Consider the following 15,114-nt stretch of genomic DNA (forward strand, 5'->3'; position numbering starts at 1 on the left):
CACTAGAAACTGATCTGTAATTGGATGCTCAAGCTCCTTCAGCTTTTGTGCGATGTCTGACATCTTCAGTATATGTTCTCTCACGTTACCAACACCATCAAACTTCATGGATGTCAGTTTTGTGAGGAAATTCCCCGTTTCAGCTTTCTCGGACTCCTTAAATTTGTTGCCCACTGCTTCAAAAAATTGTTTTGCATTATCACTCTTTGGTATGCCACCTTTCACACTGCTTGTCATAGCCCTCCTCATGATCATAAGGGCCATTCTGTTTGCCTTCTCCCATTGTGCAAACTTCAGTTTTTCATCTGCTGTACTTGTAGCTGTTATTGCTGCAGGTTTGTCTTCCCTTAAGGCCAAATCGAAATCCATCATACCAAGGGCTATCTCCATATCATCCTTCCATCTTTTGTAGTTGGATCCAGTTAGCGTTTCAATATTGGAGAAGTTAAGAGAAGTCATAGCTGGAGAAGTAACATAGGCTTTAGTATTTGTTCTTATAAGTTCTTCATTAAGAGTTCACGATATGAACAATTAATGGCATCCACAACATATAATACCAGTCGCATCTTTGGATCGCAAAACTGATTATATTAGATTTTGCATAACCAAAATACAAAAAAAAAAAAAAATCTCTTCAGCGATGCAATTCTAACACTTTTGAGCAGATAAAATTGCATCAATTTTAATTTTGTATCTCACTTATACACCAATTAAACATGACTGAATATTAGAATTCTTTGGAATTATCTTAAAACATATTCATCATCAGTTTAATCGATCTGTTCAATCTTGAATTGATAATTTGAATCATGATGCAAACACTTTTGAGTTGAAATTGGTCATGATCCAAAATGCGACTGTCATATCATGTATTGACAGTAGTTTGATTCTTCGAAATCTGAGGACACAGCTTGTGCTCCTGGAGAAGAATTTGCAAAACATGTACACATATCTATATATATAATCCTAAACGTGATGTCTGTTATATAATAGTTGATAACTGTATTGGCTTTATGTGCGGAAGTCTTATGTCAGGATCGTGCAGTAAATCAATGTTTATACGTGCTTGAAAGGATTCTAAACACGACAGTGTGTGCTCTGATACCACATGTTGGAGTTTAAAACACTGCATGCATAGAACCACATATACACGATGACATGCATACGTAAATATAATGAATGACTTACCTGGAGAAGTGCTCGACATCAACGCAAGGGATATCGGGAGTCTTCTACACTCAGCAGCTATATCCAGCTAGAATAGGGTTTGCTCAGGAAAAGGATGATGCTGTGAGTGCAGGGACGTCCCAATATATAGCCAACTATCCTAGGTATCAGGCCTATCAACTGATACCTGGATTGCTACACGGATAGGGTTCAATACAGTCCTATTCCATTATGAACTCCTGTCAAAGCATGATAAGGTTATCTGATTAATTTGCATGTTTGTTAGGACTCTCAATCCCAGCCAATTAAGTCCGAAATCTTCTCAACTTGATAACTTAAACTAAGGTACAAGTTTAACGAGAACTAGAAGTCATTCTCCTTGACACTCACATCTTACAAGCTCAAGGCCGGTGTACATGTAAATGGAGTAGAGGAAGAGTAAGATTTTACGGTGAATAAACTGTTTGTTGTGATATACATGTAATGACGTGGAAAAAATCAAAGCCTTGGTCACATAGTTGAGAGTCGATTTCTGGCCTTTTGGGAGAGATTTTGAAGCAGAAATTCTCCGCGCAGGACGTTCTTTTTTTTCATGGTTTTTGGGGTCGTTTCGGAATTTGATTGGAAGGCAAGCTAAGGGGATGAAATGAGATATGGAAGTGGGAGGGGTGGTGGCGAGGGGACCTTTGTTAAGGGCAAAGAGGAGGAGCTTGAAGTTGGCAAGCCAAGCGAGGAAGAAAGACGACGGGCCGCCGAGAAAAATGGTGGTCAGATTGAGAGGGAGGTAGAAGAAGAAGAATACGACGGGTAGGATGGCGAGGAGTCTGGTAGTGCCCGGAGAAGTGACCTTACCGACGGTGTGACAGTAAGATAGTGATGCCACAACCAAAATCCAAACCATGAAAAAGATTGGGATTTCTCCTTCCAATTTCTTCATTTCTGTGAACAATTCTTATGAGAGTACTAATTTTTTAGATGGAGAAAGATCGTCCTATCGTATTTATATAGCGTAATGGTTGTGACGGAACACGCTGGTCCCTGTATTGTAGTTTTTTATTTATTTATTCGAAGCCTATATTATTGTTTACAAAAGGATAATGCTAAGTAGGTTAAAATTGAAAACAAAATGATAACTCACTAATAAGAAATAAGCACGTTAATCAACACTTAAAGTAATAATTCAAATATCAACTTTCATGTTATTAGTATACAAAATTTAGTACACAAATTCAATCTCTCTAGCATTAGCCTTTTGTAAACAAGAATATAGACTGAAATTTGAAAATCAGAGATGTTGTGGTATTTGATAGTTAGATTTCTTTTTAAAACATTATGAAATTCAATTATTAAATGTCCCATCATATGATTACGAATATGATCTTCCTAACAAATTTTTGTTATAATTTTCTAAAAGTCAGTTATAAATACATGTCACTCGAGGATAGTGTAATTAAATAAACTTTTAATAAATCAAAGTCTAGTGAAATAGTTACTTAATGTTACAGTCTAGTGGTATTCTTCTCCACTTGTAAGTGAGAGGTCTTAAAGTTCGATTTTCGCTAAAAGCGAATTCGAACCACAATATCACTAACAAATTGTGAGGCTAAGTTCATCCCCCTCTTAATGTAGATAATATTATTAGTTAAAAAAAATGTAGTGGAATAAATGATGGCTCTTTTTATTATATTGCAATGCAATCCAACAAATATTACCTTTGATTTGAGACCAATTGTTTATTCACGTGAAGGACTTTAAAGTGACACATTAGTTGGATTCAACAACTAAAAGTTCAAACAAATTTTAATATAGAGCGGCCCGCCTTTCGTCTAGATGTAACTGTAGACATCGAAATTTCAGTGAAACAAATGTTCACCAACGTATTAAAGTTTTGACGTGTCAGGGCATACATGGCATACGCCACGTGTCGTACAAATTGTACACATGGCATGTGACTCAACAAAATAGAAAGAAATACCCTTGGATGATTAAACAAGTTTTTCTTCTCAATTTGGGCAATGACAAGGTAAGTACATTTCAATCCATTACGGATCAAAGCAAGTTTTTCTCATTTGGGCAATGACAAAGCAAGCACATTTCAAGTTTAAAATTGTATTAAGTGGGAAATTAGGCCATAAATAAGACCACTTCAATTTCAATATTGCATTAAGTGGGAAAATTAGGTAATAGTGCTTGGTTGGGAAAATTTTGTGGTGGTGATTCACTCTCAAAGCCTATAAATAGGCTTCTCCATCAAGAGGAATAGACACACCAAAACCTTGAAGCCTTAAAGTTCTAAAGCTCTCAAGAAAATCTCGAAGGATCAAGAAAGCACTCTTCGTTCTTCGTCAAATCCTTCTTCAAGATCAAGCCCCAACGGCCCTTGAAGAACTTCCACCAACTCAAGATCAAGCCCCGACGGCCCTTGAAGAAAGTGTTCATTGTTCATCATCCGTTCATCCTAAATCAAGCCCCGACGGCCCCTTGGATCAACAAACAAATCCACACATCTATTCTTCAAGATCAAGCCCAAAAGCCCTTGAAGAAAACCAACCGTTCTTCAAAATCAAGCCCAAAAGCCCTTGAAGATCCGCTCATCCATCAACCTTCAAGATCAAGCCCCGAAGGCCCTTGAGGAAACTTCCATCAACCTTCAAGATCAAAGCCACGAAGGCCCTTGAAGAAACTTACAACTGTTCATCCAAGATCAAGCCTCGACGGCCCTTGGATCAACAAATCTACATCTTACGGAGATAGAATCAAAAGATCAAATTACAAAGAGATCGTAACCCCAAAATCATTAAACACAAAAAATATTATTTTGTACACGTATTCTTGTTTCTTGTTTCAGGAATTTTTCGTGTTCACAGTAACTTTGTTTTTACTTAATAAATCTCGAGTTTGTAGATTCAGTTTTTGTGTATTTACTTGTAATTAACTGTTGAATTATTAAAATAGTAGAGATTAAACGAGAAGCGAGGTACATGCATAAAGATTAAATATAGAGATTTAGTGATTTTTTTAATAAGAAAATCAGTAAATAATTTTGTTACGATAATTCACTTCTTCGATAATCGAAAAGATTCACAGAAAAATATCAGAAATAGTCGGTGGCCGAACAAAGAAAATAAAGTAATAACACAAGTCGTGAACCAGGAGGCCACCTCGTGTCCTCTTTAAAGGCGAATTGACACGCCGGCAAATTTAAAATTTGCAGGGCAATAATATGCCAAGGAAACAAAACAATGGTAGATGGATGTTGCTTTAGTTTTTTTTTTTTTTTTATTTTTTTATTTTTTATATGTTGCAATCATTTTCTAGATGTGTGGTTTGATAGCGTTGCATGTGGCATATGCAGTAGCTTGAAATGGCAGAGCTAGAAAATTTTTATTAGGTAGACTAGTTTAAAGATTTAAATAAATATGTGTTAAAATTTAAATAAATTCAAACTTTTATATGTACAAAAAACGATGAAAAAAATGATGTAACAAAAAGATATTGTTTGTAAACTGTATTACGTAGACGTCTCCTAGGACCAAGGACTTCCCACTCTTCTAACAAATTAAAACAAAAAAGTTTCGACAAAAAAAAATAGTGTTGGAACTAATTAAGTAGTCGAAATCAGTTATAATTAGGTCACTGATCATCTCTAATTCATATTATAATTTACCAATTCATGATTTTTCCATTTATTTAAGATTCATCATTGTTTCTACGGTGGTTGTGTTCTTTCTATATTACTTTTTTTCAACTTTCTCGAGTGCTGAAAAGAATATACTAGACCATCCGAATTTATTAAAACGGATTCTTCGATACCTGGTGCTTTAATTCATTAATGCATTATTATAAAATAAAAAATTTACACATAATATTATATTATTAGATCGAAATGTCATAATTACAATGAGTTCGTTTTATGCAATCATTCTTCATTTCATGGCTATCAGCAAAATATATCATGCTTAATGTGAAGGCGATTGCCCCGTTACTTAAAGAGTTTATATATGAATTATGGATCTCCGTCACATTAATAATTTTCTTTGTCCTCATTTGATCTTTAGAGAAAGAGGGGGTTGATATAGTTTGATTTTCAACACTTTTCCCACGAAGCAAATAATGTCAAATATGAAAGCAAAATTCTTGCTGGATTATATACTAATAAAAGCTAAGAAAAACTAATAGAAAAGGTTTGAAAATTTTGGATTTTAACGAAAATGACAAAAAAGTGTTGTAAATAAATTGTACCATGATTGACTTTTTAGAGTACAAATATGATTTTTCATTAAAGTTAACAATATCGGACGAATTTCGTTAAAATTCCTTAAAACTAATTCGGGCGAATACATATGTCAAAATCATGAAATATAATGCTTACACGTATTTGTAAACGGATAATACTTAGATATTCACGGAAAAGCACCCAATTTACTGATCAAATGATATGGGCCAATAAAATCAGCACAGCTGTCTCTTTAATTCTTTATTAAATTTTTGATATGCTAAGAACCAAACAGCCCCCTTCTTCCTCCCATTACCCTTGTCATGGTGGATCTGGACAAGTCCTATCCTCCTCCTACCTCTATCAACCCCATCTCGTGGCCTCGTCGGCTCCGGCATGCAAGCTTCAAGCTCACTCGCCAAGCCAACATCGAGTTTTTAACTGAGAAACCCCAATTTGTAATCCTCCCAGATTTCGTCGAGGCGGTCTCGCTGCGGGGGTGGAGTCACCGACTGAAGGAGGGTTGGGTGCGCTGAATATGGGCGGGATGCGCTTAGTGGTGGTGGGAGAGGATGGTGGCTTGCGATAATGGGATAGGGGGCTGGTAGTATTTCGGTGAGGGAGAAGCCGTGTGTTTGGATAGCACGATAGCATATGTTTGGCAAACAGAATAAAGGCTGTTTGGTTATGTTTGGGCAGATTTGAGATAAACAAGTGTTGTTATCTAGTTGTTCCACGTCTCCAAGTCAGAATACTGGGTACTCTCCAGTGAGTACCCAAGTATTGTTCTGTGTGGTTATATTTTCTCGCTTACATGTTTTTCTGGACGGTGGCAAATACAATCCTGCCACATTACATACCATCATATCCCACAAGAAAACCGGCAAGCCCTATTGTCAGATATTTACACCGATACTGTTCTAATTCAACTATATTATTATTACTCAGTACTACGGTTTGATGTTATTTTCTTTTATTTGGAAGTGAAAGGTCTTAAATTCGAATCTCGTGGATGACGAATTCGATACCAAATTAGGTTATTCATTATGTGACTTTGCCGAAGTCCTTCTTCCCTTAGTGTAAAAATATCGATGTACTAAAAAAAATTATATTATTAAGTGTTAAGTTTTATCAGTACTATTAAGAATAAAACTATACACTTATATATTATTACACACATGTATTATTTCTTAATTTTTTCAATTCCCCAATGTAAAATTCACCTATGTGTCAATCTTATGTTGTTGTTGTTATTATTGTCCATCATTTTATTTTTTTTTAAAATTATTTACTTACTACATGTATGGATACAATATGTCTTATATTTAAATTATATTAAACAAAAAATTAACATATTATTTAAACGAAATAATCAAGACATCATCTTTTTCTCAATAAAAAAAAAAAAAAAAATTGGTCTTTACATAACATGAGAAGTTATTACCAGGACAAGAATGAAGCCGACTGATCGAATGGGAAATAATCTATTTAAAAATTATTAAAGTTGTAGCTTTCGTTAATACAATGTCAACTACTAAAACTATCATTAAAAAAATTTTATTTTTTAAGTTATTAATATTTTAAAACAAATATCTTCCTATTTGTATGGTAATACATATTATACCAACCCGTCTACCGATGACATTTAAAAATTTCTCCACCACAAGTCTGCTTTTATTACGAGGTTCTTGTTATTGTCGCTGTTGCGTTCACCGCTGTAGAAGCGAAAGCATGGCCGATATGCTTCACAAACGCACCAACAGCCGCGTACTCCTCCAATGCCCTCACGTCTGCCTTACACCGCAGCAGAGGAGGAAAGAAGAGCCAAAACACGGTGGCCGTCACAAACGCGACGGTCAACGGCCCGGACACTGACCTCGGCAGCTGCAGCTTCTTCCGTTTCCCGACCGCCTTCTTGACGCCGATCTCAGCCATCAAGCACGCCCCGTGGAGGAGGAAGAACCACGTGATCTCCCAAGTGGGCCGCGTCCTGCCCAGGTAGTAGAATATGAGCTCGTGCATGATTGCGGACACCACAAACGTCCCCATCACGCCGGCGAGAGAAGCCCACCTGCGCCCGACCACACGAGTTGCTAGCGCGAGGATAGGCTCATACACGGTTGGGCGCAGGATGCTGGTGACCATGATGTTCCATCGCCTACCCCAGAAGTCCTGGAGCGAGGACGAGAGGTAAGGCTCGTTGAATTGGGGCTCAAGCTCCAGCCCCAGAAGCGCTCGAGCCAACGTGGCGGCGATGACTAGGATTATTTCCAAGGCGAAGTATATGTGGAAGCAATACATGATCCATAAGAGCTTTGGATGAATGTGCTCCTTGTAGTCATATAGCTTAACCAACAAGGCAAAGAGTAGGACTTTAACTGCGTAGTTTAATGGGGATTTTGTTCCATTTTTGGTTATTTTCGGGGCTGGGTTTTCTTTGTTTTGGGTTTTTGAATACGGGTTTTGCTGGATTTTGATGGGTAAGCAAGCAACCGCCACGAAACGGAGAAGAGATATCGAAGGGTCGGAGCAGAGAGGGCCTTTGCCGAAAGCGAGAAGCAAGAGCTTGAAGTTTGCAAGCCAAGAAATGAAGAAAGCGGTGGTGCCGCCGAGATGGAGGGAGGAGAGGTGGAGAGGGAGGTATAGGAAGAGGGACACGATTGGAATTATGAGCAAAAGTCTTGGAACTCCCTTTGGCACAAACTTAGCAATTGCATAGCAGTAGCATAGAGATAGGTAAACTGAGAGCCATACCTTGATGAAGTTTCCAATCTCACCCTCCATCTTCTTCCCGAAGAAATGATGCTTCTTTGAATTCTTTTTCTTATACGATATCAGAGCAAATATAAACTCTCTTAACCACTTCAAGAAGCTACGAACCTATCAGCTCTCAGGACTGTTGATGTGTTGACATGAATGATTCTGCGGCTAGCTGCAAATGGAACAGAAAAGATAATATTTGATCACATGACCAATGGGATCCAATCAGACGGAGATTATATTTTTGACTTGTGTAGCTGAAGAGGGAGGTATGTAATGTGGAAAAAACTTAATTCTCTCACCGACGAAACGACATTTTCATAAAATAAAATAAAAAGGAAAAAACCAAATCCATCGTCGTCCAGCAACGGAGAAAGCGGGATGTCATTGTGCTGGTGTCTCGACGCAATCATTGACTGCTAGGTAGAAAAGTTAAATGGTGCCGTGCCTCATGAGTGACGGGCTTAAAACTACAATCACAGCAGTCCAAGGAAAGTTAGGTAATCAGGGGAAAGGGTTTGACGTACTATTCCACGGACTATTTCCATTCAATGGAGTTAGGCATTTTGTTTTGGTCAATGTCCTTGGCTTGAAAGAGAGAGAGAGAGAGAGAGAGAGAGGTAGCTGTAAAAAATTAACAACAAATGACTACGAATCGAAACTGCATGTACAAAAGTGAAAATTTGTGCAAACTACAGGCCTGAAAAATGAGTCGTGTTTATGTCACTTTTGTGTCATATAGATTATCTTGACAAGTCGTATTAAATCTATTATCTTAATTGGTCCTTGATAGGTGAGAGATAAGGACTCAATTCGTTAATAATTCGTGTCGTGTTAATAGGTCATGCTGGCCATTGTCATGCGTATGTCTAAATCTTATTGGTACTTAACAAATAACTCAATAACAACTCGACTCGTTAATGAATTCTTAAGCAGTTGATCCAAAGTATTTTTGCGTCATTTCGTATCATTTTAACGAGTCGTGTAATAAATTAATAACCCTTACAACGAGAACTATAAAAGTGTTAATTTATTATTTTCTTCAAGTGAATAAATAAAGGGGCGAAATTTTCCAAATTTGTCACCCGCGATCGCCTTCCAAGTTTGAATCTTTGGCAGATACTGCGACTATTTCCACTGGTGTTTCAGCAAGGGTCAATCCTGACCAACTCCAGAGTTCAATTTGTGTGTCAACACTGAGGGATCACCATCTGCTTCCAAAGGAATAACGTTGCAACGAACAATTGAATAATTGAAAAGTACCCGCTAGCAATTTTCAAAACCTGCCACCGACTTCTAGCAGCAAGTATTCCGAAATGTCCACAAAATTCTGGTAAACAGCCCACAACATAAAGAGTAAAAACTCGTTTGAAAGTATTTTTAAAATGACTAAAAACACTTTGATAAGCATTTTTAAATTGCAAGAGCACTTAAAATGCATTTTGGATGAAGCATCAATAACGTGCAAGCACAAAGCACTTTCAACTGCCTTTTCAAGATTCACTTGCATTTTACTAGGATTTATTTTAAAAATATTTCAACAAAAACGCTTTTACGTATTCTAAAAGCACTTCCAAACACATCCTAATGCAATTCAATTTCACCAGTGATACCAGAAACTAGAAAGCATCCACTCAGAAGAAAAGAAAGGGAAACAATTTTTTCTGATGAACAGATAATTATCAAACAGTTCGTTACATTCCTTTCGGCACTTTACACCTCGATTACAAGACACAATTTTAGACGCGAAGCTATCTACTCTAACATCGATTGCTTTACTGTCAAAATTTGGCCAAAACTACAAAACGTAGAATCCACAGAACCATACCATTACGAATTTCATGTTACTGCTGCTGCTGCTCGTACATCTCCACATACAAAACGTCAAATCCACAGAACTGTAACGCCACAGTCCTCAAATTGTCCCGTGTTACTGCTGCTGTTCATATATCTGCATATATGTCTCTGACAGCGCAACCATTTGAGGAAGGGTTTCGGAAACATGAAGGTCCTGCATCTCATACCTGAAAAGAACAGAAGTGAGCCCATGCATTTGAATTTTCTTCAAATTTACATTAGGCCAATAAACAAAGAATAAAGTTTACCATAGCTCTTCGGATTTTCTTTGTACAAACACCCTGTAGGAACCTTCACCAGGTTTTCCGTCATGGACAATGTTGGCAATGAGATCATACTTTGAGCGCAGCCTCTCATTCTCTTTGGTGGTTGACAACGGGATGTAATCTTTCAATTCGAGGTTCTTCACAGGAAAGTTCACTGCAAAATGATTATTCCAATACAAAATATGAGCATTACTGATTGATTCATCCAGTACAAAATATTTCCATAGACATATATTCTCACCTAGTGTGGGATTCTTCTCCACAAAGAAATTGTTCTTTGTAAAACGTTGCATGTGGAGAATAAGATACTGAGGTAATCTGGTGACTCGATACCTCATCCTTGATATGCGAGGTCGGACCACTTCAGTGACAGTCTCCCCATCAAATTTCTTCAAAATGTTGAAGAGTGGGACCTAAACCATACCAGACAGAAATGAGAAATAAATACATTTTGAAAGCAAAACTCAAAATAACATAGGTGTGCTATAATCGTTTAAACAGAGCATGATGTATGATGTAAGACTAATGAGACATACATGACGGGCATCTTCCTGGGCTCGATTCAATATTCAAGGAAAATGGAAAACCAAAATGCTTAGAAGAAAGACCAGTTGCTTTGTCCCTAATTTGCAATCAAATCTTAAGTAACTATATGGTATTGAACAGGAGCAGAAAGAAAGACTAAACCGCTTAATTCAAGGCAATCAACTATCCTCCATTCAGACCAACAAAATTGAGGAATAGCCCAACTACCCATCTTAATGACCAGCAAAGTTGTAAATACCTAAGATTATAATTACAGAATCCGACTCAGAGCAATCTTAGACAACTAGTGTACAAGTTGGGTAATAGCACCACTAAAGTCAATGTACGTAACTCCAGTAAATTCAGACATGTTTTATGTAGCCATGGGAATCCCCTGACAAGCTAGGAAAAAAGTTACTAAGGCACTGAAATTATTAGAAAGACATTAAAACCCTTAAAAAGGCAACTAAAGAATGACCTTCACACTCGCCAGAAGATGCAGTACATATATAGAGACTACAAAGGTCGTCATATGCACAAAATAGTGTTCCCAGTACCTGGGGTATTATATTTTTCTCCATCACATCTTTGAAAAGCGGTGGTGGGGGCAAATCCAATCCAAGCATCAAGAAAGGCATTTTGTAAGTTTCCTTGACAATGCCCTTATTTTCAGTCGCAGCACCTGAATTCTGGTCATCACCATTTTCTATCTTCTCAATACCTTTATTAGGAATCTCCTTCACAACCTCCAGTTCCCCCTATTCACAGAAATAAAACATATTACACTCTAAAGAAAAGTGCAGGTTAAATTGAAGCAACAACAATACAACAACAAAGGAAAATAAGAATAAGAAAGAAAACCTGAAAGCACTCATATATGATGCTGCTATTTTTCTTTGAAGTTCTAAGATTCGCATGCAGCGTATTAAGCAGCCATGACATGAATTCGACTGGGTCAGACTGTGCTCCAATTCGAAACCTTTTCTTACTGGCTTTCATAACTGCCTGTAGGAACTCGTGTGGGCTGACCTGTAGACATTACAGATATAAGACATATGAAAATGTTTAATAACAATACCTAGTCGCATAAATATGAAATCTACAAGAATCAAGATCAAACCTGTCCTTTGAAATTTCGTGCATGCCATATCTTTCTCGTTAGCTCCCCAAATCGATGAACAAGCGGAGACTTGCAATGTTGATAATTCTTAGGGATAAGGAAAAAGTTTCTTAGAGGAGTGACTCTCATTAAAGACTGAATCGTGACATTCACAAAATCAGTCTCCTTGATGTTATTGAGCCCCACCTGTTTTTTGCAAAATCAAGAAAACAAAGGTAGCAACATTTAGGAGCCAAAATAACACCTTGCTAGATATTTTTAAGACACATTGTAATGAAGTGCACCCATCAGACAGATTCATCCCTAATAGTTCCCACACGCATGAAAACACAGTACTTATGCGGTTCAAAACAATCTAGTCTAACCTTATGGATGAGAGAGAACTGGCTGGTGCTTTCTTGATACCATACAAGTATATCAAAACTCTGAACAGCTATATCATAGCTCTAATTGTTGGCTACGCATGTAATAGATTTATCATAACTAATTCCATATTTGGCAAGGATTAAAGATCCTTCTTCCCTGAGTTAGTTAATAGAAAGGAAACTCTACAGAATTGACCAAGCGAATTAGGAAGTTGAAACATAGCACCAAGCATCAGAATTGACAACAGCAGAAATAGAAACATATGTGGAATTTTGTGCAAGAACTAAAATCAATACCATTCCAGGAAGGTAATCAGAACCATCAAGTGTTCTAGACCATTGCTTGTTCTTGTCAATCTGCTCAACTTGTTCTTCAGTAAACCTACACATAAGAACAAATGGATTCAAATTTATTTGTTTAATTATGCATACTTACAAGGAATTCAAAGTTATTCGTTTACTCATGCATACTTAAAAGGATACCCAAGGAAGACTAGAAAAATAAGAAAATATAATCATCAAACCTTGGGTTTAGGACATGTCGAATATCGTCCAATGATGGGTCACTTATTTCATATCCATCGGGAAGGCAATAAACTTTCTCTGTTCGGAGATTGATATAAACATGGTGCCCAGCTTCAAGGCTATGAGTATATGCATGGGACTTCTTCCCTCTGCCTTGGTAATACTTCCCACAAACCAAGCATGCATACACATTCAAATTTGACAGTGACAGAGAGCAGAACTTCTCAAAATCGAAATCCAAAACCTGGACAAAGAATAAGCAAGCAATCAGTATCAATACACCGAATACTTTTGTATGGATAATATATAAACAAGCTGGAATACCACACTGTAACAACTCAGAATAGAAATATACCTGGCGATTGACAGTGTCAAGATATGGGCAATCCCTCCTGACCTCGATTTCACGTCCCCGCCTTTGGTAAAGTCCTTGTTCAAGGTCGTCATCATCATCATCATCATCCTCTAGTTCTCCTACTTGACCCCCATTCTGTACACCCTTTTGATTATCGCCGCCATCCCCGTTAAAGCCACTCACAGGTGGCCTTCTGTGGTTGTCCTCGTCGTCCACGTCTCCGTAATTAAAACCCGGAAGTAGAGTGCCTTCAGAGGCAGGTGACGGCGATGAATGCTCATTCAGTTTTTGCCTCTTCGGATGCAATTCAAACCCTTCCGTGTTCACACTAGCATTACCTTCATGTTCCCTCTTAGAGCTCATTCTCTTAACCCAATTGAAATCTCCCTGTTTCAACACTAACAGAAACAAATTAGGGAAAAATTCAAACTTTGATTTTTCTGAAACCCTAGAAGCATATAACGCAGCCATGAACAGAAAAATATAAGGCAGTTCTAAAGTACAAACCTGTAAAAAGCTAATACACGCCAAAAAATAGTCGACTGAAAGCTCAATAGCAACATTCCGAGTTTTAACACCAATAAAATAGCAAATGCTCTGTTTGGTTGCCGAGAAAACGAGGGAAAGTGAAAGAAAATCAGAGTGTTGAGTTATGTGCGTTAGGATATTTCTTTGCTTTCTCGTCCGATTTGAATTTGAAAATATATCGGAAATTACATGTGATTAGATAAAATACAGATGAAATTAGCTTTGTGAAGATTGCAAAACTATTACCTGGATCAGTGTGCTGTTTGCAGTCGGAGAAGCGAGAGGGAGAGAGCCTTTCGATTTTGTTTCGAAGCAAAAATGGAAGGTAAGATGCTCAGTTGAGAGAGAGAGAGAGAGGGAGTCTAATAATTTGGGCCTTCCGGAACCTTCGGCGTAATATGGGCTTAATACTTAATAGGTCCAAGGAGACGTTCTAGGCCCGTTTTTTTAACTGTGATGGTAAGTCTGCTACGGGTTCATTTTCCCTATATCGACATCGTTGATAAATACGAGTTATAATATAAGTTGATTGGTAACATCATCAACCTGTATAGGCAATATTAAAAGAATAACTTAGTCAGAACACCTGATGGTCCGAGGCTCACGTTTCAAAATTTAAGGTTCATTTGGATGTGCTTTTAAAATGATTGAAAATATTTTTAGAAAAAATCTTTTTGGGTTCCAATAACACTTGAAGTGTTTTCTGTAAGAAGCACCAATTATGTGCTTCCTCTGGGAAGTACTTTAAGTGCTTTTTCAAGATATTTTCATTTTTACTAAAGATTGGTTCTAATAACATTTTCACTAAAAATACTTTTAGTCATTTTAAAAGTCCATCTAACCGAGAAGTTGGTCGCTCAAAACACAAACTATCATGAGAATCAAATCAAGAATTGGAGGATGGCTAGTGCCATAATGAAAATCAAGCGCTCGTGGCCCATTTCACTAAAGTTTGACTTGAGGCTTCCCCAACCCTTTTCCCAACTTCCCACATATATTAATCATATCTTGCGTTACTTGTTTCATGCTACAGCATTAGGCATGCATTCAGCCCAAGGGTTTAAATATTGGTTGTTACGGAAGTATCGATGGTCTAATTTACGTATATATTGACGGATATCTCAAAAAGATATCTTACTAGCCATTAGCCTATATTTCAGTTTGGGATTGTTTATCAATAATCATTTATTTCATTGAAAATGTGGATTAAATTTGAGCAACAACGAGGAATTATTTATTTCACCGGATAAGATTAATTATTTCATCATAAGAATAATTAAACTTCTCAAACAACTATCACCATCAGCATCAAAGTATACCCACAACCTCAAGTCAGAAAGATTTATGCGTAACACTTAACTACCAGTTGCTACTAGTACGGATTTATATAGGTATTTTCAAATCGGTCACACAAGAAAGGGACCTTACCA

At 37.3% G+C, this 15,114-nt stretch overlaps 3 protein-coding genes across 4 annotated transcripts; all 3 read right to left on the bottom strand.

The window, feature by feature from the left end:
* Positions 1-1,537: 1,537 nt before the first annotated feature.
* On the bottom strand, positions 1,538-2,104 carry LOC103948261 (long-chain-alcohol O-fatty-acyltransferase-like). The gene has a single exon (XM_018647682.2). The coding sequence runs from the start codon at positions 2,102-2,104 to the stop codon at positions 1,538-1,540; it is 567 nt and encodes a 188-aa protein (XP_018503198.2).
* A 4,744-nt stretch (positions 2,105-6,848) lies between these two features.
* On the bottom strand, positions 6,849-8,522 carry LOC103948262 (acyl-CoA--sterol O-acyltransferase 1). The gene has a single exon (XM_009359275.3). The coding sequence runs from the start codon at positions 8,165-8,167 to the stop codon at positions 7,061-7,063; it is 1,107 nt and encodes a 368-aa protein (XP_009357550.1). The 5' UTR covers positions 8,168-8,522; the 3' UTR covers positions 6,849-7,060.
* A 1,265-nt stretch (positions 8,523-9,787) lies between these two features.
* On the bottom strand, positions 9,788-14,050 carry LOC103948263 (U4/U6.U5 tri-snRNP-associated protein 2). Of its 2 annotated transcripts, XM_009359277.3 has the most exons (11): positions 13,931-14,019; positions 13,664-13,753; positions 13,157-13,543; positions 12,801-13,045; positions 12,574-12,658; positions 11,912-12,097; positions 11,653-11,820; positions 11,349-11,549; positions 10,508-10,679; positions 10,249-10,420; positions 9,788-10,167 (listed from the first exon to the last, which is right to left on the bottom strand). In XM_009359277.3, the coding sequence occupies exons 3-11, from the start codon at positions 13,517-13,519 to the stop codon at positions 10,074-10,076; spliced, it is 1,686 nt and encodes a 561-aa protein (XP_009357552.1). In that variant the 5' UTR covers positions 13,520-13,543; positions 13,664-13,753; positions 13,931-14,019; the 3' UTR covers positions 9,788-10,073. The 2 variants fall into 2 exon arrangements, with proteins under 2 accessions (XP_009357552.1, XP_009357551.1); XM_009359276.3 differs by lacking the exon at positions 13,664-13,753 and having other exon boundaries at positions 13,931-14,050.
* Between the last annotated feature and the right edge of the window lie 1,064 nt (positions 14,051-15,114).

The sequence above is a fragment of a genome, unplaced genomic scaffold (genome assembly GCF_019419815.1).
Source record: "Pyrus x bretschneideri cultivar Hongxiangsu unplaced genomic scaffold, Pyrus_bretschneideri_v1 Contig33, whole genome shotgun sequence".
Classification (NCBI taxonomy): domain Eukaryota; kingdom Viridiplantae; phylum Streptophyta; class Magnoliopsida; order Rosales; family Rosaceae; genus Pyrus; species Pyrus x bretschneideri.

Coding starts and splice junctions, on each gene's coding strand:
- LOC103948261 (XM_018647682.2), bottom strand. CDS start 2,104: ATGAAGAAATTGGAAGGAGAAATCCCAATCTTTTTCATGGTTTGGATT.
- LOC103948262 (XM_009359275.3), bottom strand. CDS start 8,167: ATGGAGGGTGAGATTGGAAACTTCATCAAGGTATGGCTCTCAGTTTAC.
- LOC103948263 (XM_009359276.3), bottom strand. CDS start 13,519: ATGAGCTCTAAGAGGGAACATGAAGGTAATGCTAGTGTGAACACGGAA. Junction 12,098..12,573: donor CTGATTACCTTCCTGGAATG/GTATTGATTTTA, acceptor TGCAAAAAACAG/GTGGGGCTCAATAACATCAA. Junction 11,550..11,652: donor TCATATATGAGTGCTTTCAG/GTTTTCTTTCTT, acceptor TTCTGTGAATAG/GGGGAACTGGAGGTTGTGAA.